This window comes from Pan troglodytes, chromosome 1 (assembly GCF_028858775.2).
Source record: "Pan troglodytes isolate AG18354 chromosome 1, NHGRI_mPanTro3-v2.0_pri, whole genome shotgun sequence".
NCBI lineage: Eukaryota > Metazoa > Chordata > Mammalia > Primates > Hominidae > Pan > Pan troglodytes.
In genome coordinates this window covers 167508865-167530510 of record NC_072398.2, presented here as the reverse complement: position 1 = coordinate 167530510, position 21646 = coordinate 167508865, and the positions used below count along the sequence as shown (strand labels likewise).

Genomic DNA, 21646 nt, shown 5'->3' with positions numbered 1-21646 from the left:
TGGTAAATGGTTAAAAATACAAATTTCTGGGCTGCATCCAAGAAATACTAACAGAGAAGGTCAGAAATATGCATTTCCAGGCAATTCTTATGCACATAAAAATTAATTAAAAACATTTTTCCTGAAGACTGATCACAAAAAAATCTGGTCAATATAAATAAAATTGACATTCTTTGTCAAAAAAAAAAATTTCCCCCCGTGTTTAGCTCTATTTATTTCATTACATTTTTACAGGCTGTCTCAAGGAGCTTTTCTGCATTCCGTTCAGCTTAAAATTTTTTCTAAAAAAATTTCTTATTGTGATAAACTATATACAAGATTTGTCATTTTAAGCATTTTTAAATGTACAATTCAGTGACATTAATTACATTCACAATGTTGTGCAACCATCACCACTATCTATTTCCAAAAGTTTTCTATTACTACAAACAGAAACTGTATAACCATTAAGCAGTAACTCTTCATGCTTCCCACCTCCAGCCTCTAGTAACCTTTAATCTCCTTTCTGTCTCTTTGAATTAGTCTATTCTAGACATTGCATACAACTGGAATCTTACAGTATTTGTCCTTATGTGTCTGGCTTATTTCACTTAGCATAATGCTTTCAAGATTCTTCAATGTTGTAGCATGTATCAGAACTTCATTCCTTTTCATAAATAAATAATATTCCACTGCATGTACATACCACACTTTATCCATTCATTTGCTGATGAACATTTGGGTTGTTTCCTGTCTTTTGGTTATTGTGAATAATGATGGAATAAACATTGGTATATAAATATCTGAGTCACTGTTTTCATTTATTTTGGGCATATACCTAGGAGTGAAATTGCTTGGTCTTATGGTAATTATATGTTTAACTTTTTGAGAAAAGTGCCGGACTGTTTTCCACAGGAGCTACAATGTACAAGGGTTTTAATTTCTCTATATCCTTGCCAATATTTGTTATTTTCCATTTTTATTGTTTGTTTAAATAGACATCCTCGTAGATGTAAGGTTTAAGATGTAAGGTCTCACTGTGGTTTTGATTTGCATTCCTTTAATGACTAATGATATTTAATATATTTTCATGTGTTTATTGGCAATTTATATAACTTCTTTCAAGAAATATCTACTCAAGGCCAGGCGCAGTGGCTCATGCCTGTAATCCCAGCACTTTGGGAGGCTGAAGTGGGCAGATCACGAGGTTAGGAGATCGAGAGCACTCTGGCTAACATGGTGAAACCCCGTCTCTACTAAAACTACAAAAAAAAAAAAAAAGAAAAAAGTTAGCCAGGCATGGTGGTGGGTGCCTGTAGTCCCAGCTATTCAGTAGGCTGAGGCCGGAGAATGGCGTGAACCCGGGAGGCAGAGCTTGCAGTAAGCCAAGATTGCGCCACTGCACTCCAGCCTGGGCGACAGAGCGAGACTCCATCTCAAAAAAAAAAAAAAAAAAAAAAAATCTACTCAAGTCTTTGCCTATATTTAAAATTGGATTGTCTTTTTTCTTGTTGAGTTTTGGAAGCTCTTGATCTACTCTGGACCTTAAACCCTTATTAGATATATAATTTGAAAATATTTTCTCCCATTCTGTGCTTTGCCTTTTCACTTTCTTGATGGTGTACTTTGAAACACAAAAGCTTTTACTTTTGATAAAGTCGAATTTATTTTTTCTTTTGTTCATTGTGCTTTTGGTGTTGTTATATAAGAATCTATCAACAAATTCAAGGTCATGAAGATTTATCATTATGTTTTCCTCTAAGATAGTTATAAATGGTTTTAGCCCTTATATTTAGGTCACTGATCCATTTTGATTTAATTTTTACATATGCTGTGAGGTAGGAATCCAACTTCATTCTTTTTTATAAGGAAATCCTGTTTCCCAGCAACATTTATTGAAGAGACTATTCTTTCTCCATTAAATAAACTTGGCCTCCTTGTCAAAAATCAACTGGCCATAGATGTATGCATTTGTTTTGGACCCCCAATTCTATTCCATTGGTCTCTATGGCTACTGTTAACGCCAGTGCCGTACTGTTTTGATTACTGTAGCTTTGTAGTATGTTTTGAAATCAGGAAATATGAGTCTTCCAACTTTGTCCTTTTTCAAGATTGTTTGGCTATTTAGGGTCTCCTGTAGTTTCATATGAATTTAAGGACAGGTTTTTCCATTTCTGCAAAAAATGCTGTTTAATCATTCTGCAAAAGAAATATAGGAATTACAGTGAATCTGTAGATTGCTTTGGGTAGTAGCATTAACATCTTAACAATATTAAATCTTCTTGCCCATGAATACGGAATACCTTTCCTTTTATTTAGATCTTCTTTAATTTCTTTCAAAAATGAATTGTAGTTTCTAGTGTACAAGTTTTTTACCTCTTTAGTTAAATTTATTCCTGTGTATTTTATCCTTTTAGATGCTACTGCAATGGACTGCTTCCTTAATTTCCTATTCAAATTCATTACGGGTATATGGAAACTGATTTTTGTGTGTTGATCTCATACCCTGAAACTTTTTTTGACTCTGTTTATTAGCTCTAGTAGCTTCTTGTGCACTCTTGGGATTTTCTCTATAGAGAATCATCTTGTCTTCAAATAAAGATTGTTTTACTTTTTCCCTTCCAATTTAAATGACTTTTATTTCTTTTTCTTATCTAATTGCTCTGGCTAGAATTTCCAATACAATGTTGAACACCAGTGGTGAAAGCAGGTGTCCTTGTTTTGCTCCTGATCTTTAGGGGAAAGCTTTCAGTCTTCCATATCTAAAATTTTAAACAGTTGAAAATAATTCTCTTTTTAAGACTGGCTTTCCTCTTAGCCTTTGCTCACCTACAGAATAGGCCTAATATGGAATATAGGCTTATATCTTCATCCTAAGATTCTGATAAACATTTTCAACTAACTTATCCCTAGAGACCATCATTTGAGCAGTTAAGAGGAATTTAGAATACTGACCAGTGGTTGTCACAATTAAATTGCATACATAATGCAAAACAAAACAACAAAAATTTTTAAAAAACCAGTTCTGGCATAACTCACTACTATTAAAAAGATTTTATTTGGGTTAGTGCAGTAACATCTAAAAAAGTTACTCTTCTGCCTATAAGAGAGAATGAGCTAGTGACTAAAAATAAGTCCTAGGCTGGGCACAGTGGCTCATGCCTATAATCCCAGCACTTTGGAAGGCTGAGGTGGGTGGATCACCTGAGGTCAGGAGTTCAAGACCACCCTGGCCAACATGGTGAAACCCCGTCTCTACTAAAAACTAGCCGGGCATGGTGGTGGCGTGCACCTACAATCCCAGCTATTTGGGAGGCTGAGGCAGGAGAATCACTTGAACCCAGGTGGTGGAGGTTGCAGTGAGCCAAGATCATGCCATTGCACTCCAGCATGGGCAACAAGAGCGAAACTCTGTCTCAAAAAAAAAAAAAAAAAAAAAAAAAAAGTCCTATACAACAAGTGGGATCCTCGCGGTGATGGAACTGTTCTGTAACATAACTACAGTGGTAGATACAAGAATCTACACGTGATAAAATTGCACAGAACTAAATACACACACACAAATGAGTTCATTGCAAAACAGGAAATATGAATAAGATCAGTGGATTGAGTCAATGTCAATTTCCTGGTTGTGATATTGTACTACAGTTTTGAAAGATGTTATGTTGGGAAACTAGGAAAACAATACACATGATGTCTCTGTTTTACTTCTCACAATGGCAAGTAAATCTACAATTATCTGAAAATAAAACTTACAGGACAGTCACCATTACTGCATTTTCATAGCAATGCCAGCTACAGCAGCAGCAAATTGCCAAGAGGAAGAAAAGCCAATCGCAGTAAATTATATATATTCCTTGCAAAACATAAAGGATACGGAAGTTCACATAAAATATTAACGTGTAGCTGTTTTTTTACAAATGGGTTATTGACATGCCATTAACTACTTGTTTTGTGAAGAAAAAAAATTTTTAAACCTAGAACATGGAACTGTATTTTCCTGTTGAGAGGATTCTTACATTTAAAATTCTCCAAATTGATCAATAGGAATTGATTTCAGGACGTATTCATCAGTAAAAAAGGCAAAGTGAAAAGAGTACATATGGTGTGCCACCTTATCTGTATAAAAAAATAAGAAAAAATAAATGAAACTGCTTAATTTTATGGAAATAAACATAGGAAAGGTAAATAAGAAACTAATGAATTTGGTTACCCACAAGAAATAGGTAGAAGGAATGAGGGAGGGATTAACACTACTCTGAGTATCCTTTTTTGGCAACAGTTTTGACTTTTAGAACCATAATGATGGCTTATCTCATTTTAAAAAGTCAAAAAGGATGAGAAAAAAGTAAAATTCACGAACAAGAAAACCTATTTCAAATGAATACTTCTTCAAATGAAGAACTAATCCAAATAATTTTTGAAAACAGTAATTTGACTATATATCTTTAGAGACAAAAAACTGCAAACAAATCTTGAATGCTTTGCAGGTTTGTTTTTAGCAGTGCTGTGAGCATGGGAATTCTGCAAGTATTTTGTGTATGATGTAGGATTAAGCAAATGTGCAAATTTATTGCTCCTCTTAGGAGACAGAGATTTAGATTTGAGATGGGATAGAAATATGGAAAAGGGGAAGTCAAGGAAAAACCTTGTATCACTATGAACAGATGAATTTTTAAATGGCCAACCAGCAGAAGGTCAACTAATAAATATAGATATGATGGAGTTAGAAAATTATGACTATGGCAATCATTACAGTAATAACTGACTCAGGCAAGAATCATCAATGTATGTTAAAACTACTGGGTGAAACATGACAAAGTACCTCCCCACAAAATATTTATTAATTACAAAGGGAAAATGATTACTTTTAATATAGATAAACCTGCTGAACATCACTGTAATCAAATGATTAAAATTCATCAATAATAGGACAAAATATCTCTTGATGTAATTCAACATTCTTCTATATTTTTGCCCCAAAATACATAACATGAATAATGACAAAATATCAGGCAAACACAACTGAGGAATGACGTACAAAAAACAGTCTACACTATTTAAAAATATCACTGTCAGAGAAGACAATAAAAGGTTAAAAAAATTGTTCTAGATTGAAGGAAACTTTAAGAACTATTTATGTAATCTTGGATTGAATCCTGCATCAACAGAAAAATTGCAATAAAGAACATTACTGGGAAAATTTGAATTTGGACTATACACTATCTAGATAACAGTAATTATATCAATGTTAAATTTCCTGATTTTAATATTTTTACTATGGTTAAATAATATTATTCTTAGGAAATACACACTGAAGGATTTAGCAGTAAAAAAGGATGTCTGCAACTTCTCAAATATTCAGAAAAGTTTGAGTACCTATGTATGTGTGTGCACATGTGTGAAAGAGAGAATGAAAGTACATGTGACAAAATGTTAACAATTTGCGACTCTGGGGGAGTGTTCAGGAATTCTTTTTAATATTCTTGCAAATTTTCTGTAAATTTAAAATTATTTGAGAATCTAAAGTTAAAAAAAAGTCTCTAAACTGTTAAAAGCTTACAAAAGGTATTTATAGATATTTTACCCGTGGGATTTTTTTCTTTTTTTTTTCTTGATAGGGTATTTTTCTGTCTCCCAGGCTAGAGTGCAATCTGCTGCGCTGGAGTGATCCTCCCGTCTCAGCTTCCTCAGTAGTGGGACTACAAGCGTGTACCACCCAGGCTTGCTAATTAAAAAAAAAAAAATTTGTAGAGATGGGATCTCCCTATGTTGCTCAGGCTTGAACTCCTGAACTCAAGTGATCTGCTTGACTTGACCTCCCAAAGTGCTAGGATTATAGGTGTGAGCCACCACATCCAGCCCCAGTGGGAAATTTTGTTTGCAGTTCTTAAGCATCTTTTCTCCATGAACTCTACTTCATAAATTTTGTGTTTTTAAGGGTCTCAAGATTTTGGTTTGAATAAACAAAACTATGTATTTGTAAAAATGATTTGAGTCATGTTTCTATTCAAATTCGTAGTTTTACTGCATTTAACATTTATTTTTTATTTATTTTAATTAAATTTTTTTTTAAGATTGGAAACCATCAACTTGTATTGACACCAATTATGACTTTTCTCTGTAGCCTATAAGAGTGGACAGAGTGGGCTGACCCAAGATGTTTTATCTGTAAGAATGACTAACAATGATGTACACACTTCTAAATAGCCAACTACTTTTTCCTCAAATGCAGCTGAAAGGATTCATAATGGTAACAAATTAGTGTTACAGATAGATATTTTAATATGTATCTACTATCCATCGCCTTCCATGGAGCCATGGCATTGATCCAGGAGCTTTCACCTTTTATGTGAACTTTGGTACTGTCAAGACAGAGACAATTTTGTTTACATTTACCCAGATACGTTTCATTCCTAAGAAAAGCCTCTTGGCAATACGTTTATTCAGTTCTGAGAAATGGTGACATTTTGGAAACTTCTCTCAGAAACAGCAGTCACACATGTGGAACACTGGATGAAACTACATATGATGACAACATACGGTTAGGACATCCTCCCCCGACCCTACACATTTCTAAAGGAAAACCCAATTTTAGAATTTTGTACTTGCCAAACTTAAAAAACCCAGTCACTTGAAAGTTAGCCAGCAGGGCATTGCCACCAACCCCAATAAAGCTGTACGTTTCATCACGTGCACCAGACATATCTACAAGGCTAGTTTCAGTATTCTTCTTTTAAAGAATTTATTTTAAACCTATTATATCACACAGCATGTTTCAAACACTGACATATAATTCCCTAATAAGATAAAACAAAGGCAAAAAGTTTTATCTTATTAGAAACAAGATACACCATCACTTATAGTCTTCAAATATCATTGCACTTTAACTTCCATAATTTGACAAAGCATTCATGAAACAAGCTACAGACTAGTTTTAACAGACAAAAAATACCTTACTTGTAAGCAGACATGCCTGTCCTAAATGTTTTATTAGGTAAGAATTTTACAAACATTATTTATATTAGTGGTAATGGAGTATTGCGCCTTCTCCAAGCTGCAGGGTGAGAGCCACCAAGAGTGTGGTGGAATTTATGGCCCTTCCAAGGCCATGGCTTTTTCGGCCTGCAGATGTCAGCCTCCACCTCCTGGGCTCAAATGATTCTCCAAACAGCCTCCTATGTAGCTGGGTCCACAGGTGCACACTACCATGCTCGGCTCATTTTTTTAGTTTTTGTAGAGATGGGGTCTCATTTTGTTGCCCAGGCTGGTCTCTAACTCCTTGCCTCAAGTGATCCTCCCTCCTTGGCCTCCTAAAGTCCTGGATTACAGGCCAGTGATGGATATTGACTATTCACTAGCTTTTGCAAATAAGAAAATTTATTTAGAAACTTGTTTTGTAGTAGTTTATAATCATTAACATTTAGTGTTCTCATATCAGAAAATAGATTATTTGTTCTAACTGGCTAAGAATGTATTTTAAAAGCATCTTGCTTTCTAAATTATAGTTATTTTCTAGGGTTTTTTTTTCTTTTTTTGAGACAGGGTCTCGCTCTGTCACCCAGGCTAGAGTGCATTGGCATGATCACCACTCACTGCAGCCTCGACCTCCTGGGCCCTAGTGATCCTCCCACCTCAGCCTCTCGAGTAGTGGGACTACAGGCACACCACCACATCCAGCTTGCTTGCTTGCTGATTGATTGATTGATTGAATGTAGAGATGGAGTCTCGCTATGTTGCTCAGGCTGGCCTTGAACTTCTGGGCTCAAGCGATCCTCCTACCTTGGCTTCCCAAAATGCTGAGATTACAGAAATGAGCCACTGTATCTTCTAGTTTTATAGACTCTATTAGACATATCTATAGGTCATACTGGCCATCATAATACCACACTGTGTTCTAACAACTTATCTAATGGGTAGGGGCCAAGGATGTTGTTAAGCAATCTATAATGTATAGGACAGCCTCTACCAAAAAGAATTACCCAACCCAAATGTCAACAGTGCTGAGATTGAGAAACCCTGAAGTAATCTTACATACTGTATCTTCTTTTATTGGTAAATGACTGAAGGTAAACATATTTATCTTTTAAGACAAAAAGGGGGCACTTATTGGAGGGATACTAGAGTATCTCCCATAATCAAAGGGAAGCTGAGGTTGAGCAAGGCTTAAGGAGCAACAGAAAGAAGCCAGAAGACAAACAGGACCCTGCCTAATGCCTCTCTTCTCTCTGGCTATGGGCTTCTTTCTCTCTCACTGCAAACCAGTTCATCTATTAATACATGGTAAAAAACATGGCTGCCAGTATCATCTTTGCTTGAAGATCTCCATCTGAGAAGTAGTCTCTTTTCCTACTTCCAATTTTATAAATTCTGTGAAATAACTGACTGACTGTGTTTAGGTCAGGTGCCTACCCCTGGACCAATCAACTGTCCAGGGTAGGGTCATGTAAGACTTTGGTAGTCTTTAAATAAAGAGCCACATTATTGGAATGGGGTAACGAGTGATTTAAAGAATGTTAATTCCAGCAGGAAGAGATGCTGGGCAGACAAAATAAGACAGTAAACCATAGTGTCAGTTACTCTAGTACAATGATTAAAAGAAGTCTGCAGCTGGGCACGGTGGCTTACGCCTGTAATCCCAGCACTTTGGGAGGCCGAGGCAGGTGGGTCACAAGGTCAAGATATCGAGACTATCCTGGCCAACATGGTGAAAGCCCGTCTCTACTAAAAATACAAAAAATTGGCCAGGCGTGGTGGCTTACGCCTGTAATCCCAGCACTTTTGGAGGCCGAGGCGGGCGGACCACCTGAGGTAGGGAGTTCGAGACCAGCCTGACCAACATGGAGAAACCCCATCTCTACTAAAAATACAAAATTAGCCAGGCGTGGTTGCGCATGCCTGTAATCCCAGCTACTCAGGAGGCTGAGGCAGAAGAATTACTTGAACCCAGGAGGTGGTGGTTGCAGTGAGCAGAGATCGTGCCATTGCATTTCAGCCTGGGCAATAAGAGCAAAACTCTGTCTCAAAATAAATAAATAAATAAATAAATAAATAAATAAATAAATAAATAAGGTGGGCGTGGTGGTGTGTGCTTGTAGTCCCAGCTACTCGGGAGCCTGAGGCAGGAGGATTGCTTGAACCAGGGAGGTGGAGGTTGCAGTGAACCAAGATCGTGCCAGTGCAACCCAGCCTGGCAACAGAGTGAGACTCTGTTTCAAAAAAAAAAAAAAGTCTGCCCAACATAAAGCTTTGTGAGCTTAAGCTGTTATTTTACCTCTCTAAATGTCAGTTTCTTCACCTTTGTTAGGGCAATAACATTATCTACCTCACTGGATTGTTAAGACGATTAAATGTGATAATATATGCCTAAGACATGGCAAATATTCAATAATTACTAGCTATTATTACCCATGTTTACTTACTATGCTTTGTAAATCCTTAAGATGAAGATATCTCCTTTACTTATACCTATTTGACCATAAATTATTATTATTATTATTATTATTATTTTTTTTTTGAGACAGAGTCTTGCTCTTATTGCCCAGGCTGGAGCGCAATGGCACGATCTCGGCTCACCACAACCTCTGCCTCCCGGGTTCAAGCAATTCTCCTGCCTCAGCCTCCCGAGTAGCTGGGATTACAGACATGGGCACCACGCCCAGCTAATTTTTGCATTTTTACTAGAGACGGGGTTTCTCCATGTTGGTCAGGCTGGTCTCGAACTCCCGACCTCAGGTGATCTGCCCGCCTTGGCCTCCCAAAGTGTTGGGATTACAGGCGTGACCCACCATGCCTGACCCAAAATTATGTTTTAACCCCATGAACACTTATGGGCATATCTAAAGATACAAATGTCCTATAGAACACAGTTTGGAAAATGTCCCAGGCAAGGCCATGCAGTCCAAAAGTTAAAAATCTACTTAATCATGTAACATGTCTGAAAAAATTGCTGGTGTTGTTCAAGACTGTTGGGAACAAGCCCCCCAAAATCTGGCCGTAAACTGGCCCTAAACTGGCCATAAACAAAATCTCTGCAGCACTGTGACATGTTCATGATGGCCGTAACGCCCACGCTGTAAGGTTGTGGGTTTACCGGAATGAGGGCAAGGAACACCTGGCCCGTCCAGGGCAGAAAACCACTTAAAGGCATTCTTAAGCCACAAACAATAGCATGAGCGATCTATGCCTTAAGGACATGCTCCTGCTGCAGTTAACTAGCCCAACCTATTCCTTTAATTCTTTTAATTCAGCCCATCCCATAAGGGATACTTTTAGTTAATTTAATATCTATAGAAACAATGCTAATGACTGGATTGCTGTTAATAAATACGTGGGTAAATCTCTGTTCGGGGCTCTCAGCTCTGAAGGCTGTGAGACCCCTGATTTCCCACTTCCCACCTCTATATTTCTGTGTGTGTGTCTTTAATTCCTCTAGCGCCGCTGGGTTAGGGTCTCCCCGACAGAGCTGGTCTTGGCACAAGACTTCATTTACATGAGAGTTTGGGAGCCTATTAGTATAGAAATAAAAGAAGAGACAAGGGTACACATAAGTGTACAGCTCATTCAATTGCAGTTAGTACCCAGATCACGAAAGAGAACACTGACAACATCCCAGAAACTAAGAATAACTACTAACTTTTAGCAGTATTGATTAGTTTTGGTTATTTTTGTACTTCATACAAATGGAATTATACACTATGAAACCTTTTGTGTCTAGTTTTTTCCACATCCAACATTATGTTTGTGATATTCAGCCATTGTTGTTAGCTATAGATAATTTTCACTGTAGTCCATTAGATAAATACCATAATTTGTTTATCCATTTGACTGTTGATGGACATCTGGATATTTTCAAATTTGAGGCGACTAGGAATTAGACTGCAATGATCATTATGGTATTTGTCTTTGGGTAAATATATGTATACACTTCTGTTGGGTATATACCCTGAAGTGGAATTTCTGTGCCATAAGGTATGCATATATCCTGGTTTAGATGTTGCCAAACAGTTTCCCAAAGTGGTTTTCATCTACTTATACTCCCACCAGCAGTTTATTTGAGTTCCAGTTGTTCCACATTCTCACTCCAGAAGATCTACCCAGTATTTTCCTTCTTTTCTATTTTCAGCATTCTAGTGAGGATGTAGTGGTGCTTCATGGAGGTTTTAATTTGCATTTTCCCAGATGACACTTTCCAGCTGAGTACCTTTTCATATGTTTGCTGGTTTACATGAAAATCTGCTCTTGTGAAGTGCCAATTAAAGTCTTTTGCCCATTTTTCTATTGGATTGTCTTGCAAATCTTTTCACACTGGGCTGTACTTTCACACTCTAAAAAGTTTCTTTTTATAAAAAGGACTTTTAAAGCTGTTTAATTTATCCATTTTTTCCCTTTTATTGTTGGCATTTTGCCTAATCCAAGGTCCAGTCCTCTAAAAGTTTTTTTTTTTTTTTTGAGACGGAGTCTCGCTCTGTCACCCAGGCTGGAGTGCAGTGGTGGCGCGATCTCGGCTCACTGCAAGTTCACGCCATTCTTCTGCCTCAGCCTCCCAAGTAGCTGGGACTACAGGCGCCCGCCACCATGCCTGGCTATTTTTTTATATTTTTAATAGATACAGGGTTTCATTGTGTTAGCCAGGATGGTCTCTATCTCCTGACCTCATGATCTGCCCACCTCAGCCTCCCAAAGTGCTGGGATTACAGGCATAAGCCGTCGTGCCCAGCCCCTAAAAGTTTTATTCTTTTACCTTTCATATTCAGACTTCCAATCCACCTGGAATTGATTTTTGTGCATGGTGTGAGGGTAAGGGTCCAGATAAAATTTTTCCCATACTGATAACAAATAACAGTGCTATCTTTTGTAGAGAAAAGGATATATACAACTAATTCAGCTAAATGAAGGTATCTGTTAAAACTTCTTACTCCCTTAATTCTACTTCTTAGATTGTGGAATATCTTTAAATAACTCTTTTTTTTTTGAGATGGAGTCTCACTCTGTCACCCAGGCTGGAGTGCAGTGGCACCATCTTGGCTCACTGCAAGCTCCGCCTCCTGGGTTCAAGGGATTCTTCTGCCTCAGCCTCCTGAGTAGCTGGGACTACAGGTGCAAGCCACCACGCCTGGCTAATTTTTGTATTTTTAGTAGGGATGGGGTGTCACCATATTGGCCAGGCTGGTATCAAGCTCCTAGACCTCGTCATCCGCCCGCCTCAGCCTCCCAAAGTGAATAACTTTTTTTTTTTTTAAATCTGAACAGACTGACTTTCAGAAGAGGCTGTCCTGAGAAAACTACTGATATCAATAAAGTTCTCATAATAAATTGGCATTTCCATTATTTTTCGGTTTGTCCTAAGGCTGATTAGTATTCATTAATTCCTTATGCTTCAACATCTCATGGTGAGTTTCTAAATTTGTATAGTGTAGGACCAAACACTGAATCTACAGTGACTCCATCAAGGTACTGAAGCTACAGGAATTATTCTAGAAGCAGATGCCTTGCTTCGTCTCTGGTATCTCTCCTAGCTATGATATTTTTGCAAAGAAAAAAAAAAGAATATTGCCAAAACAAAACATAAAATGTTATGATCATTTAAAACTGATCCACAAATGTGAAATGTTGTTTATTGATTGATTCACTGATTGATTGAGATGAGGTCTCACCCGGTCGCTTAGGCTGGAGAGTAGTGACATTATCACAGCTCACTGCACCCTCAACCTCCGAGGCTCAAGTGATCCTCCCACCTCAGCCTCCCAAGTAGCTGGGATCACAGGTGTGCACAACCACACCCATCTAATTAAAAAAAAAATTTTGTAGAGACAGGGTCTGGCCATGTTGCCCAGGCCGGTCTCAAACTCCTGGGCTCAAGCAAACTGCTTGCCTCAGCTTCCCAAAGTGCTAGGATTACAGGCATGAACCACCATGCCTGGCAATATTCCATTTAATTTGAGATTTACAAAATCCAAGTCTTCAGGCTGAGGCAAGAGGATCGCTTTAGCCCAGGAGTGCAAGTTCAGCCTGGGCAACATGGCAAGAAAACATCTCTACAAAAAAATAAAAGAATTAGCCAGGGGTAGTAACATACCTGTACTTCTAGCTACTCAGGAGGCTGAGGTGGGAGGATAACTTGAGCCCGAGAGGTTAAGGTTATAGTGGGCTATGATTGTGCCACTGCACTTCAGCCTGGGTGACAGAGCATGATTCTGTTTCTTAAGAAAAACAAAAAATCCAAGTCTTTATGCAGTGGTTTTAAAAAATAAAAGAAATCTAAACAAATGGAATAAAGAACCTATTACTAAAGATAAAAATGGCTTTATTAGCTAGAACTGAGTTATTTTAATGAATGAAAAAAACAATCAGAAATGCATCCTGGCCAGGTGCGGTGGCTCACGCCTGTAATCCCAGCACTTTAGGAGGCTGAGGCGGGCAGATCACCTGAGGTCAGGAGTTCGAGACTAGTCTGGCCAAGAAGGCAGAACCCGGTCTCTACTAAAAATACAAAAATTAGCCATGCATGGTAGCGGGTGCCTGTAATCCCAGCTACTAGGGAGGCTGAGGCAGGAGAACAGCTTGAGCCCAGGAGGCGGAGGTTGCAGTGAGATGAGATTGTGTCATTGCATTCCAGACTGGGTGACACAGCAAGACACTGTCTCAAAAAAAAAAAAAAAAAAAAGAAACGTATCATTTTCTTTTTTTTTCTTTTTTTTTTAAGAGATGGTCTCACTGTGTTACCTAGGCTGGTGTGCAGCAGCTATTTATAGGAGGGATCACAGTGTACTACAGCCCTGAACTCCTGGTCTCAAGCAATCTTCTTTCCTCAGTCTCCTGATAGAAATACTTTTTTTTTTTTTGAGACAGAGTCTTGCTCTGTCACCCAGGCTGTAGTACAGTGGCACAATATCAACTCACTGCAACCTCCCCATCCCAGGTTCAAGTGATTCTCCTGTCTCAGCCTCCTGTGTAGCTGGGACCACAGGCGCCTGCCACCATGCCCAGCTAATTTTTGTATTTTTAGTAGATAATAATGGGCACCTGGCCTATTATTTTTATATGTTGTAAAATGTCTCAGCTCTTACTTAAACTCACTAATTATAACACCAATTCATGGAGTGATATACTTAAATAACAGAGATCTTTAGAAACAAATATGGAGAGAAATTAATAAATTAAGTAAACATAGGCAAATTCCTATGTGACTCATAACAATGATTCTTGCTCTTCCCTTGCTCCTTGAAGCCCACTGCCATGGGAGCTATTGTTTTAAAAGTCTAAGCTCTAAATAAATTGATGGGTTTACAAGAAGAAAGAAGGAAAGACACTATTAAGTTTAAGTGGAGCTGATTCAGGGAGAAAAACAACAGGCTTGATTATCTGGTATCACTTTTGTCCAAAAACATTTCCTCCTTTGCTGCCTATTTACATTTTATATAACTGCACCAGAAATTAATTTGGTTTAGCAGGCACCTGCTGTCAAATACAAGATTATCTGTAATTTTTAAATTTTTACTTGCTACTTGCTTTCACTGTACATCCTTTTGTATAATTTGAACTTTTTCCTGTGTACATATATTTCCTATGTTAAAAAACATTAAATAAGTTAAACAAAAAAGAATGCTTTCCTGTTAATATCTAGTTGAGATCAGTTCACTGAGGAAACAAAAGCTTTGATTAGGAGTAGGAAGAAATAATTTACAACAAAAATATTTGTGGGGCAGAAAAGACTGAAACACGCAAATATTTGGAGCTGGAGGAGCAGCATGTCGAGGGAAAACAGCTATTAAAAGCAAACAGAGGACAGATGTAGGAGATGCCAAACAATGAGGCTTCTTTGAAAAACTCTTCTTTTTGTCCCTAAAGTATTTTAAATGGCACTCAGTTTCCACATCTTTTAATCTGGACTACTACCAAAACTATATAGTTCAGCTATATTATGAAATAAATAGATCTGTGCCCTGACTTGGGGCTGTAGCCACAGATTATAACACTATTTGCATGGAAAATGCATTCTGAGTTCCATGTAAATGACTCCAAAAACATTCGTAAACATAACCCATTTCTAAATTGAGGAAGGTATATTAACTTACAGCATAAGATCATAAGCTCCCAGGCTGCATGCAGTATCTCACACCTGTAATCCCAGCACTTTGGGAGGCCTGGGCGAGTGGGTCGCTTGAGCCCAGGGGTTCGATACTAGCCTGGGTAACATGGCGAAACTCCGTCTCTGAAAAAATACACAAAAATTAGTAGGGCGTGGTGGCGTGGACCTGTAGTCTCAGCTACACAGGAGGCTGAGGTGGGAGGATTGCTTGAACCCAGGAGGTTAAGGCTGCACTGAATGGCGATCACACCATTGTGCTCCAGGCTGGGCAACAGAGTGAGACTCTCAGGGAAAAAAAAAAAAAAGATCATAAGCTCCCAATGGGGAAAACTTCATTTTCCTTATCTTTACTCTTTAGTGTCCATTGGTGTGGTACATAGAAGATACACTGAAATGGTAAATGAGCTAAACATATGCACTACTTTGAAAATTTAACCCCTGTTCTGCTTAATTCAATCCTTCCAGGAAGAACATACAAATACAGCTGTCCCTCAATATCTGTGGAGAATTGGTTCCAGGACTCCTGCAGATACCAAAATCCATGGAGGCTCAAGTCTCCTATATAAAATGGTGTATCTGCATATAACCTATGCATATCCTCCCATATACTTTAATCATCTCTAGATTACTTATAATACCTAACACAATGTAAATGCTATATAAATAGTTGTTATACTATATTGGTTTAGGAAATAATGGCAAGAAAAAAAATGTTTGTATATGTTCAGGACAGATGCAACCATTCTTTTTTTCTCGAAATATTTTCAATCTGTCATTGGTTGAATCCACAAATGTGTAATACACAGACATGGAGAGCCATCTGTATTCTTCCCAGATTTTTCCTACGTAGACAGTAGCTTTCTGCAGATAATGTCTTCATTCAAAGGAACCACCAGCAGGACAATTTGAAAATGATTGGTTGCTTGCATGTAGGCCTTCCAGGTTCCTCTAGATCTCTCACTCTGCTGGCTTCACTGTTTCTAGCTCCATCCTGAACCAGCTATTTGTTAAGACACTTTGTTCCTAAACCACGCATTACTTCTCCATCCATGTAAATCTGAAATAAGTGTCTTCCTCAGTTTTACCCTGCGCTGGTCTATTACACATAGGCTCGGAGAACTGGGCTCAATGAGTATTAAAATTAAGGCATCATATATAACCATTATAGAACATCACAAACCACATCACAACTAAGGTATTCTACTTACTTAAGAAAGAATATTTCAGGTCAGGTATAAACTATTAATTTCTACAAATAAATGCTTTTAAACGGTCACTTTAACAAATATGAATGTCTTTCTGCAAGATACACATATATAATTTCAAAAATAACAAACTTACTCATCATTGTCTTTTGTTGTAGATTCTTTGCTTTCAGTTAAACTGGGGTGATTCAATTTTTTTCTCTTTTCTATATATGTGTAATAAAGAAAAGGACATAAAGTTAAAGGAGAAATCATCAAATTTTAAATAGAATTTAGTTTGTCAAATTTTAAATAGAAAGTAAAAAGGACAAATGGAAGGGAGGTGGGCAAAGAAAAAGTATCCTATTTTGTTTTTTTCATTTCCCATTTTCCTAATTTCTTACTCACAATACCATATAAGAAAAAATAATCTTTTGAATAAAATTTCCACTGAAGGTTGGTATATTAAAGAGAAATCCAATATGATTCTATAATTAGGTTAAAATGCATTAGTAAACTTTATTAGATAAAGGATACTTTCATCAAATATTTTAATCAATGATATCATATAAAGGCTTCCAGTTTGCATTATTCCACCTTTATTTTTTTTCTCAAGTTAACAACAAGGGATTGGTGATACCGATACTCAGAAAATAGTTAAGTTCCTCGCAATATCATTGTAAAATAAATTTGATTTTAGGGGTAAAAGTACCTTTTAATTTTATTTTTAAACTGACACAATATTTACAGTGTATAACATGTTCTGAAATATGTATATATTGTGAAATGGCTAAATCAAACTAGTTAACATATCTATTACCTTACATGCTTATCATTTTTTATGGTATGAACACTGAAAGTCTACTCTCTCAGCAATTTTCAAGTATATAATATGTTGTTATTAATTACAGTCAATTATACAATAATTGAACTTGTTCCTCCTGTTTAGCTGAAATTTTTTATCATTTGGTCAACATGTTCCCAATCACTCGGCCCTCCCGACCAGCAGAACTTGGTAGTCACCATTCTATTTTCTGTTCTATGATTTTGACTTTTTTAGATCCCACTTATAAGTGAGATCATGTGGTACGTGTCTTTCTGTGCCTGGCTTACTTCCCTTAACATAATATTCTCCAGGTTCATTCATGTTGTCCCAAGTGGCAGGATTTCCCTATTTTTAAAGGTCAAGAGCATTCCACTGAGTATATATACCATATTTTCTTTATCCATTCATGTGTTCATGGGCACTTAGGTTGATTCAGTATCTAAGCTATTGTGAATAATGGTGCAATGAACATGGGAGTCCAGATATTTCTTTGACATACTGATTTAATATCCTTTGAATATATACTCAGTAGTGGGATTGCTGGGTCATATGGTAGTTTTATTTAAATTTTTTGAGGACCTGAATCTTTAAATGCGTATTTATTTAGTAAATCCTTGGAAAGATCTAAGTATATCACTCATTATTTATTTAAGATAACAATAAAATAAATAAATGGTTACCTTCCATTTAAAATGCCATGTAGTTATCCAAGGTCATGGCTTATCTAAACTTTTACAAGTTTCACAAATTGACAGATGCACACGTGAAGACACAGGATGTAACTAAGTCATAATCCTTCATATGCCCACTGGGTTGAAATGTAAGTTTGTTTGATTTTATAGCTCTAGTAGAACATAATGTTTGTACTTATCAATGGTCAAGTATATAACTGTTTTATGAGCTATTTAGTTGTTTGTTCTAGAGTACTTTATACTACCATATACACTATGTACTTTAAACACATTTGATATATAATTAGCAAGTATTTGAGGACACATATTAGTAGAGTTAAGATTTTCAGTGTCTTAAATATACTGGCTTTTGATGTTTATTGAATGAATGAACAAGCAAATGAATGAATAACCCAAACTGTTCACCACTAATGAAAAACAGTCAAACGAAACTCAATTTCATTGAGTCCACTGGTTCAGAAACTGATTAATAATAATTCTTCTCATTGTTACTTTGGACCTATGTCTTCCTCAAAACAAAACAAAACAAAAAAAACCCTATCACAATTAAATTGTTACCCCAAAATAGTCTCTAATGGCAAAAGGAGAAAAAACTTACAGAAATTTTGTTAAAGCACTAGTTATTTCTCTTGTTTATGAACTATGCCTTATTTGACAAGTCTTTATCCTTAAGTTCCAAACAGAATAAATTAATATGGTTAAAAATTTAGTAAAGAATGTAAGGGGAAAAGAATAACAATATATTATGATTTTAGAGAGTTTTGGAGTAATAAATTAAAATCTGTCTCTAAAAAAAAGCTGAAAATGAATGTTTTGTGGAAAACCACAAATGAAAACCCAAATTGTACCTTAAACCTTTATTTCAGAAAATCTTTGCCTAAAGGTCAATACTAGTTTCCTGAATTTTGTACTATGCTGTTTGCATTCAGTAAGGCTCAAAAATTAAGTATTAAAATTACTTTGCTCCTTTAACTTGTAATTCATTTTCACATTTCAGCACTAATAGCAAAAAATGTTAGGTAATAAATAGTAAAGAATGTTATTTGAATTTTCACTAGGTATTCAATGCCTTTCTAAATATTTTTATTATAAGAGAACTAGTCAAATATCTCACCCTGTAAAAATGTGGATCAATAGTATTAACCTCAGTCTTCTCATGGAAGGACTTATGATTTTAAATAATTTTCAGCTGTTAAATATGAAGAGTTTTAATATTTCTAAGAGTAATACTTAGATCAGTTACTAGACTGTTGAGTAATATAACATATTGAGTAGCAAATGTAGTAAATGAGGTTTCCAGTTACTTAATAATTACTTTCCTTTATTTCATTCCATTCTATTAAAAAAAGTAAGCACAATGAAAATATACAAAAGCACTATAGAGTCTATATGGTATTTTTCTTGTGAGATTATATGTAAAAGTGAACAAACACTTGTGTATTTGACTCTCTTCAAGTGCAGTTTCACAAAACATTGGTGATAAATGTACCATCACTGAATCTGAACTACATTCATAATTGTATTTGAGCTTTCTGGTAAGGCTCCAGGGAGCTCTTTCCCTAACAAATGAAGATAGCTTTCAACAAATTGTTAATATTTGGAAGCACAATCAATAGTGATGACAACGGCTAACACATGGTATTAATTAGGGCCAGGCATTGCTTTAAATATGTTACATATGATATCTAATTAACTTGCACAACTCTGACATAGTCACTCTTGTTCCCATTTTACAGATGAGAAAATAGAAGTACAGAATGGTTACAAACTTATCCCAGCCCATAAAGTTAGTGAGTGAGGATTGAAACCCAGACATTTAGCTGAAGACTGCTCTTAACCATGATGCGATGCTTATTAATAGATTAATGTAGGCTGGGTGCGGTGGCTCATGCCTGTAATCCTAGCACTTTGGGAGGCTGAGGCAGGTGGATTGCCTGAGCTCAGGAGTTTCAGACCAGCCTGGTCAACACCGTGAAACCCCGTCTCTACTAAAATACAAAAAATTACCGCGCCTGGTGGTATGTGCCTATAATCTCAGCTACTTGGGAGGCTGAGACAGGAGAATCACTTGAACCTGGGAGGCAGAGGTTGCAGTGAGCCGAGATCACGCCACTGCACTCCAGCCTGGGTGACAGAGTGACTCCATCTCAAAAAAAAAAAAAAAAAAAAAAGATTAATGTAAAGCCCAAACAGGTTTAGGCTGGTATCATGCTGCTTCTAGGTACCCATATTTTATAGTTGATAAATACTATAGGCAATCATTTTGGTCTCAAACCAAAAGTTAAGAGTTGGAAAAACCTTGATCCACAGAGGTTCAAGTGATTTGTTCAAGGTGGTCAAACAAAAGTTAGTAACTTCTTTCTAAAAAGGTTACTTGCATGTAGATCAAGTTGAGGCCTGTAGGCAAAGAGGTGAATGAGATACTGATACAGTCCTGCTATTCTTTTAATAAACCAAATTAATATTAATAGAGTGGAGGGTAAATAACCTCTTTGGAGGATCAACTCACAAAAAATAACAATGTTAATTTTTTTTTTTTTTTTTTTGAGACAGAGTCTCACTTTGCCAGCCCAGCCCGGAAAGCAGTGGTGCGATCTCTGCTCACTGCAACCTCCGCCTCCCGGGTCCAAGTGATTCTCTTGCCTCAGCCTTCCGAGTAGCTGGGACTGCAAGCGTGCACCACCACGCCTGGCTAATTTTTGTATTTTTAGTAGAGACTCGGTTTTGCCATGTTGGCCAGGCTAATCTCAAACTCCTGACCTCAGGTGATCTGCCCGCCTCAGCCCCCCAAAGTGCTGGGATTTACAGGCGTGAGCCACTGCGCCCGGCTCAATGGTTCTTTTTCACTCAAAATGAAAATACCTTTATTAAGTCCCATAGATAGAAATATAATAATATTCTCAAAATATTACTTACATTATTGAATAGAAGGTTATCGCTGAGAAAATTGAAATCACTTTTTAATCTACTAAAACAGTAATATTTGGGAAGCAGTAACAAAAATACAGGTTTTTACATCTTTCATTCAGATTACTTTGTGTTGACTGGGTACTTGACAGTCTGATAACTGATTTAAGTGTTATTCTTAGAAATATTAAACCTTGTCATATTTAAAAGCTGAAAAGTATTTAAAAGCATAAGCCCTTCCATGAAAAGACTGAGATTAATATTATTGATCTACATTTTACAGGGTAAGATATTTGACTAGTTCTTTCACAATAATAAAAATGTTTAGCATTTGGCCCACACCTCAGATTGCTCATCACAGGTTTAAGGAGATAGTATATTAGTTTATCAGCTCTTTTACATATTGTTTGCTCCTTCTGCTACTTGAAAAAAAATCAGTCTTGCCAGAGGGCTAACATTTCATTAGACTTTTCTAAGAACCAGCTTTTGATTTGTTGCTTTTCTTTATTATTGCCCTGTTTTCAATTTATAATTTATCTTCATATCATTATTTCCTTTCTACTTTGGGGGGTTCATTATGTTGTTCCTTTTCAGTCATTCTGAGTTGAATGCTTGACTCAATAGTTTTCAATCATTCTTCCTTTTTAAATACAGTCATGAGCAGTATAACAACATTTTGGTCAGTGACAAACCACATATATGACAGTGGTCTCATAAGATTATAAACACCATATTTCTACTGTACCTTTTCTACTCAGATATGTTTAAATACACCAATACCATTATGTTTTGATTGCCTATGGTATTCAGTAGTCCACTGTATAGGTTTGCAGCCTAGGAACAAAAGGCTATACCATATAGCATAAATGTGTAGTAGGCTATGACATCTAGGTTTGTGTAAGTACAATCTATGATGTTCATACAATGACAAAATCACCAAACAATGCTTTTCTCAGAAGGTATCCCC

The 21646-nt window shown here is 36.7% G+C and overlaps 1 protein-coding gene across 16 annotated transcripts in view; it reads right to left on the bottom strand.

The window, feature by feature from the left end:
• The window catches only part of ITGB3BP (integrin subunit beta 3 binding protein), an 82391-nt gene that overhangs the window by 19246 nt on the left and 41499 nt on the right, over nt 1-21646 (bottom strand). For 15 of the 16 annotated variants that reach the window (XR_010153712.1, XR_010153716.1, XM_063801208.1 and 12 more), the window contains one exon: nt 16412-16481. The exons of the other annotated variant lie outside the window; for it this stretch is intronic. Coding sequence is in view for 13 of the 15 variants with exons in the window: in XM_063801208.1 (XP_063657278.1) it covers nt 16412-16481 (70 nt within the window). In the remaining 2 variants the exon portion in view is untranslated. The remainder of the gene's footprint in view (nt 1-16411; nt 16482-21646) is intronic. 16 annotated transcript variants of the gene reach the window in all.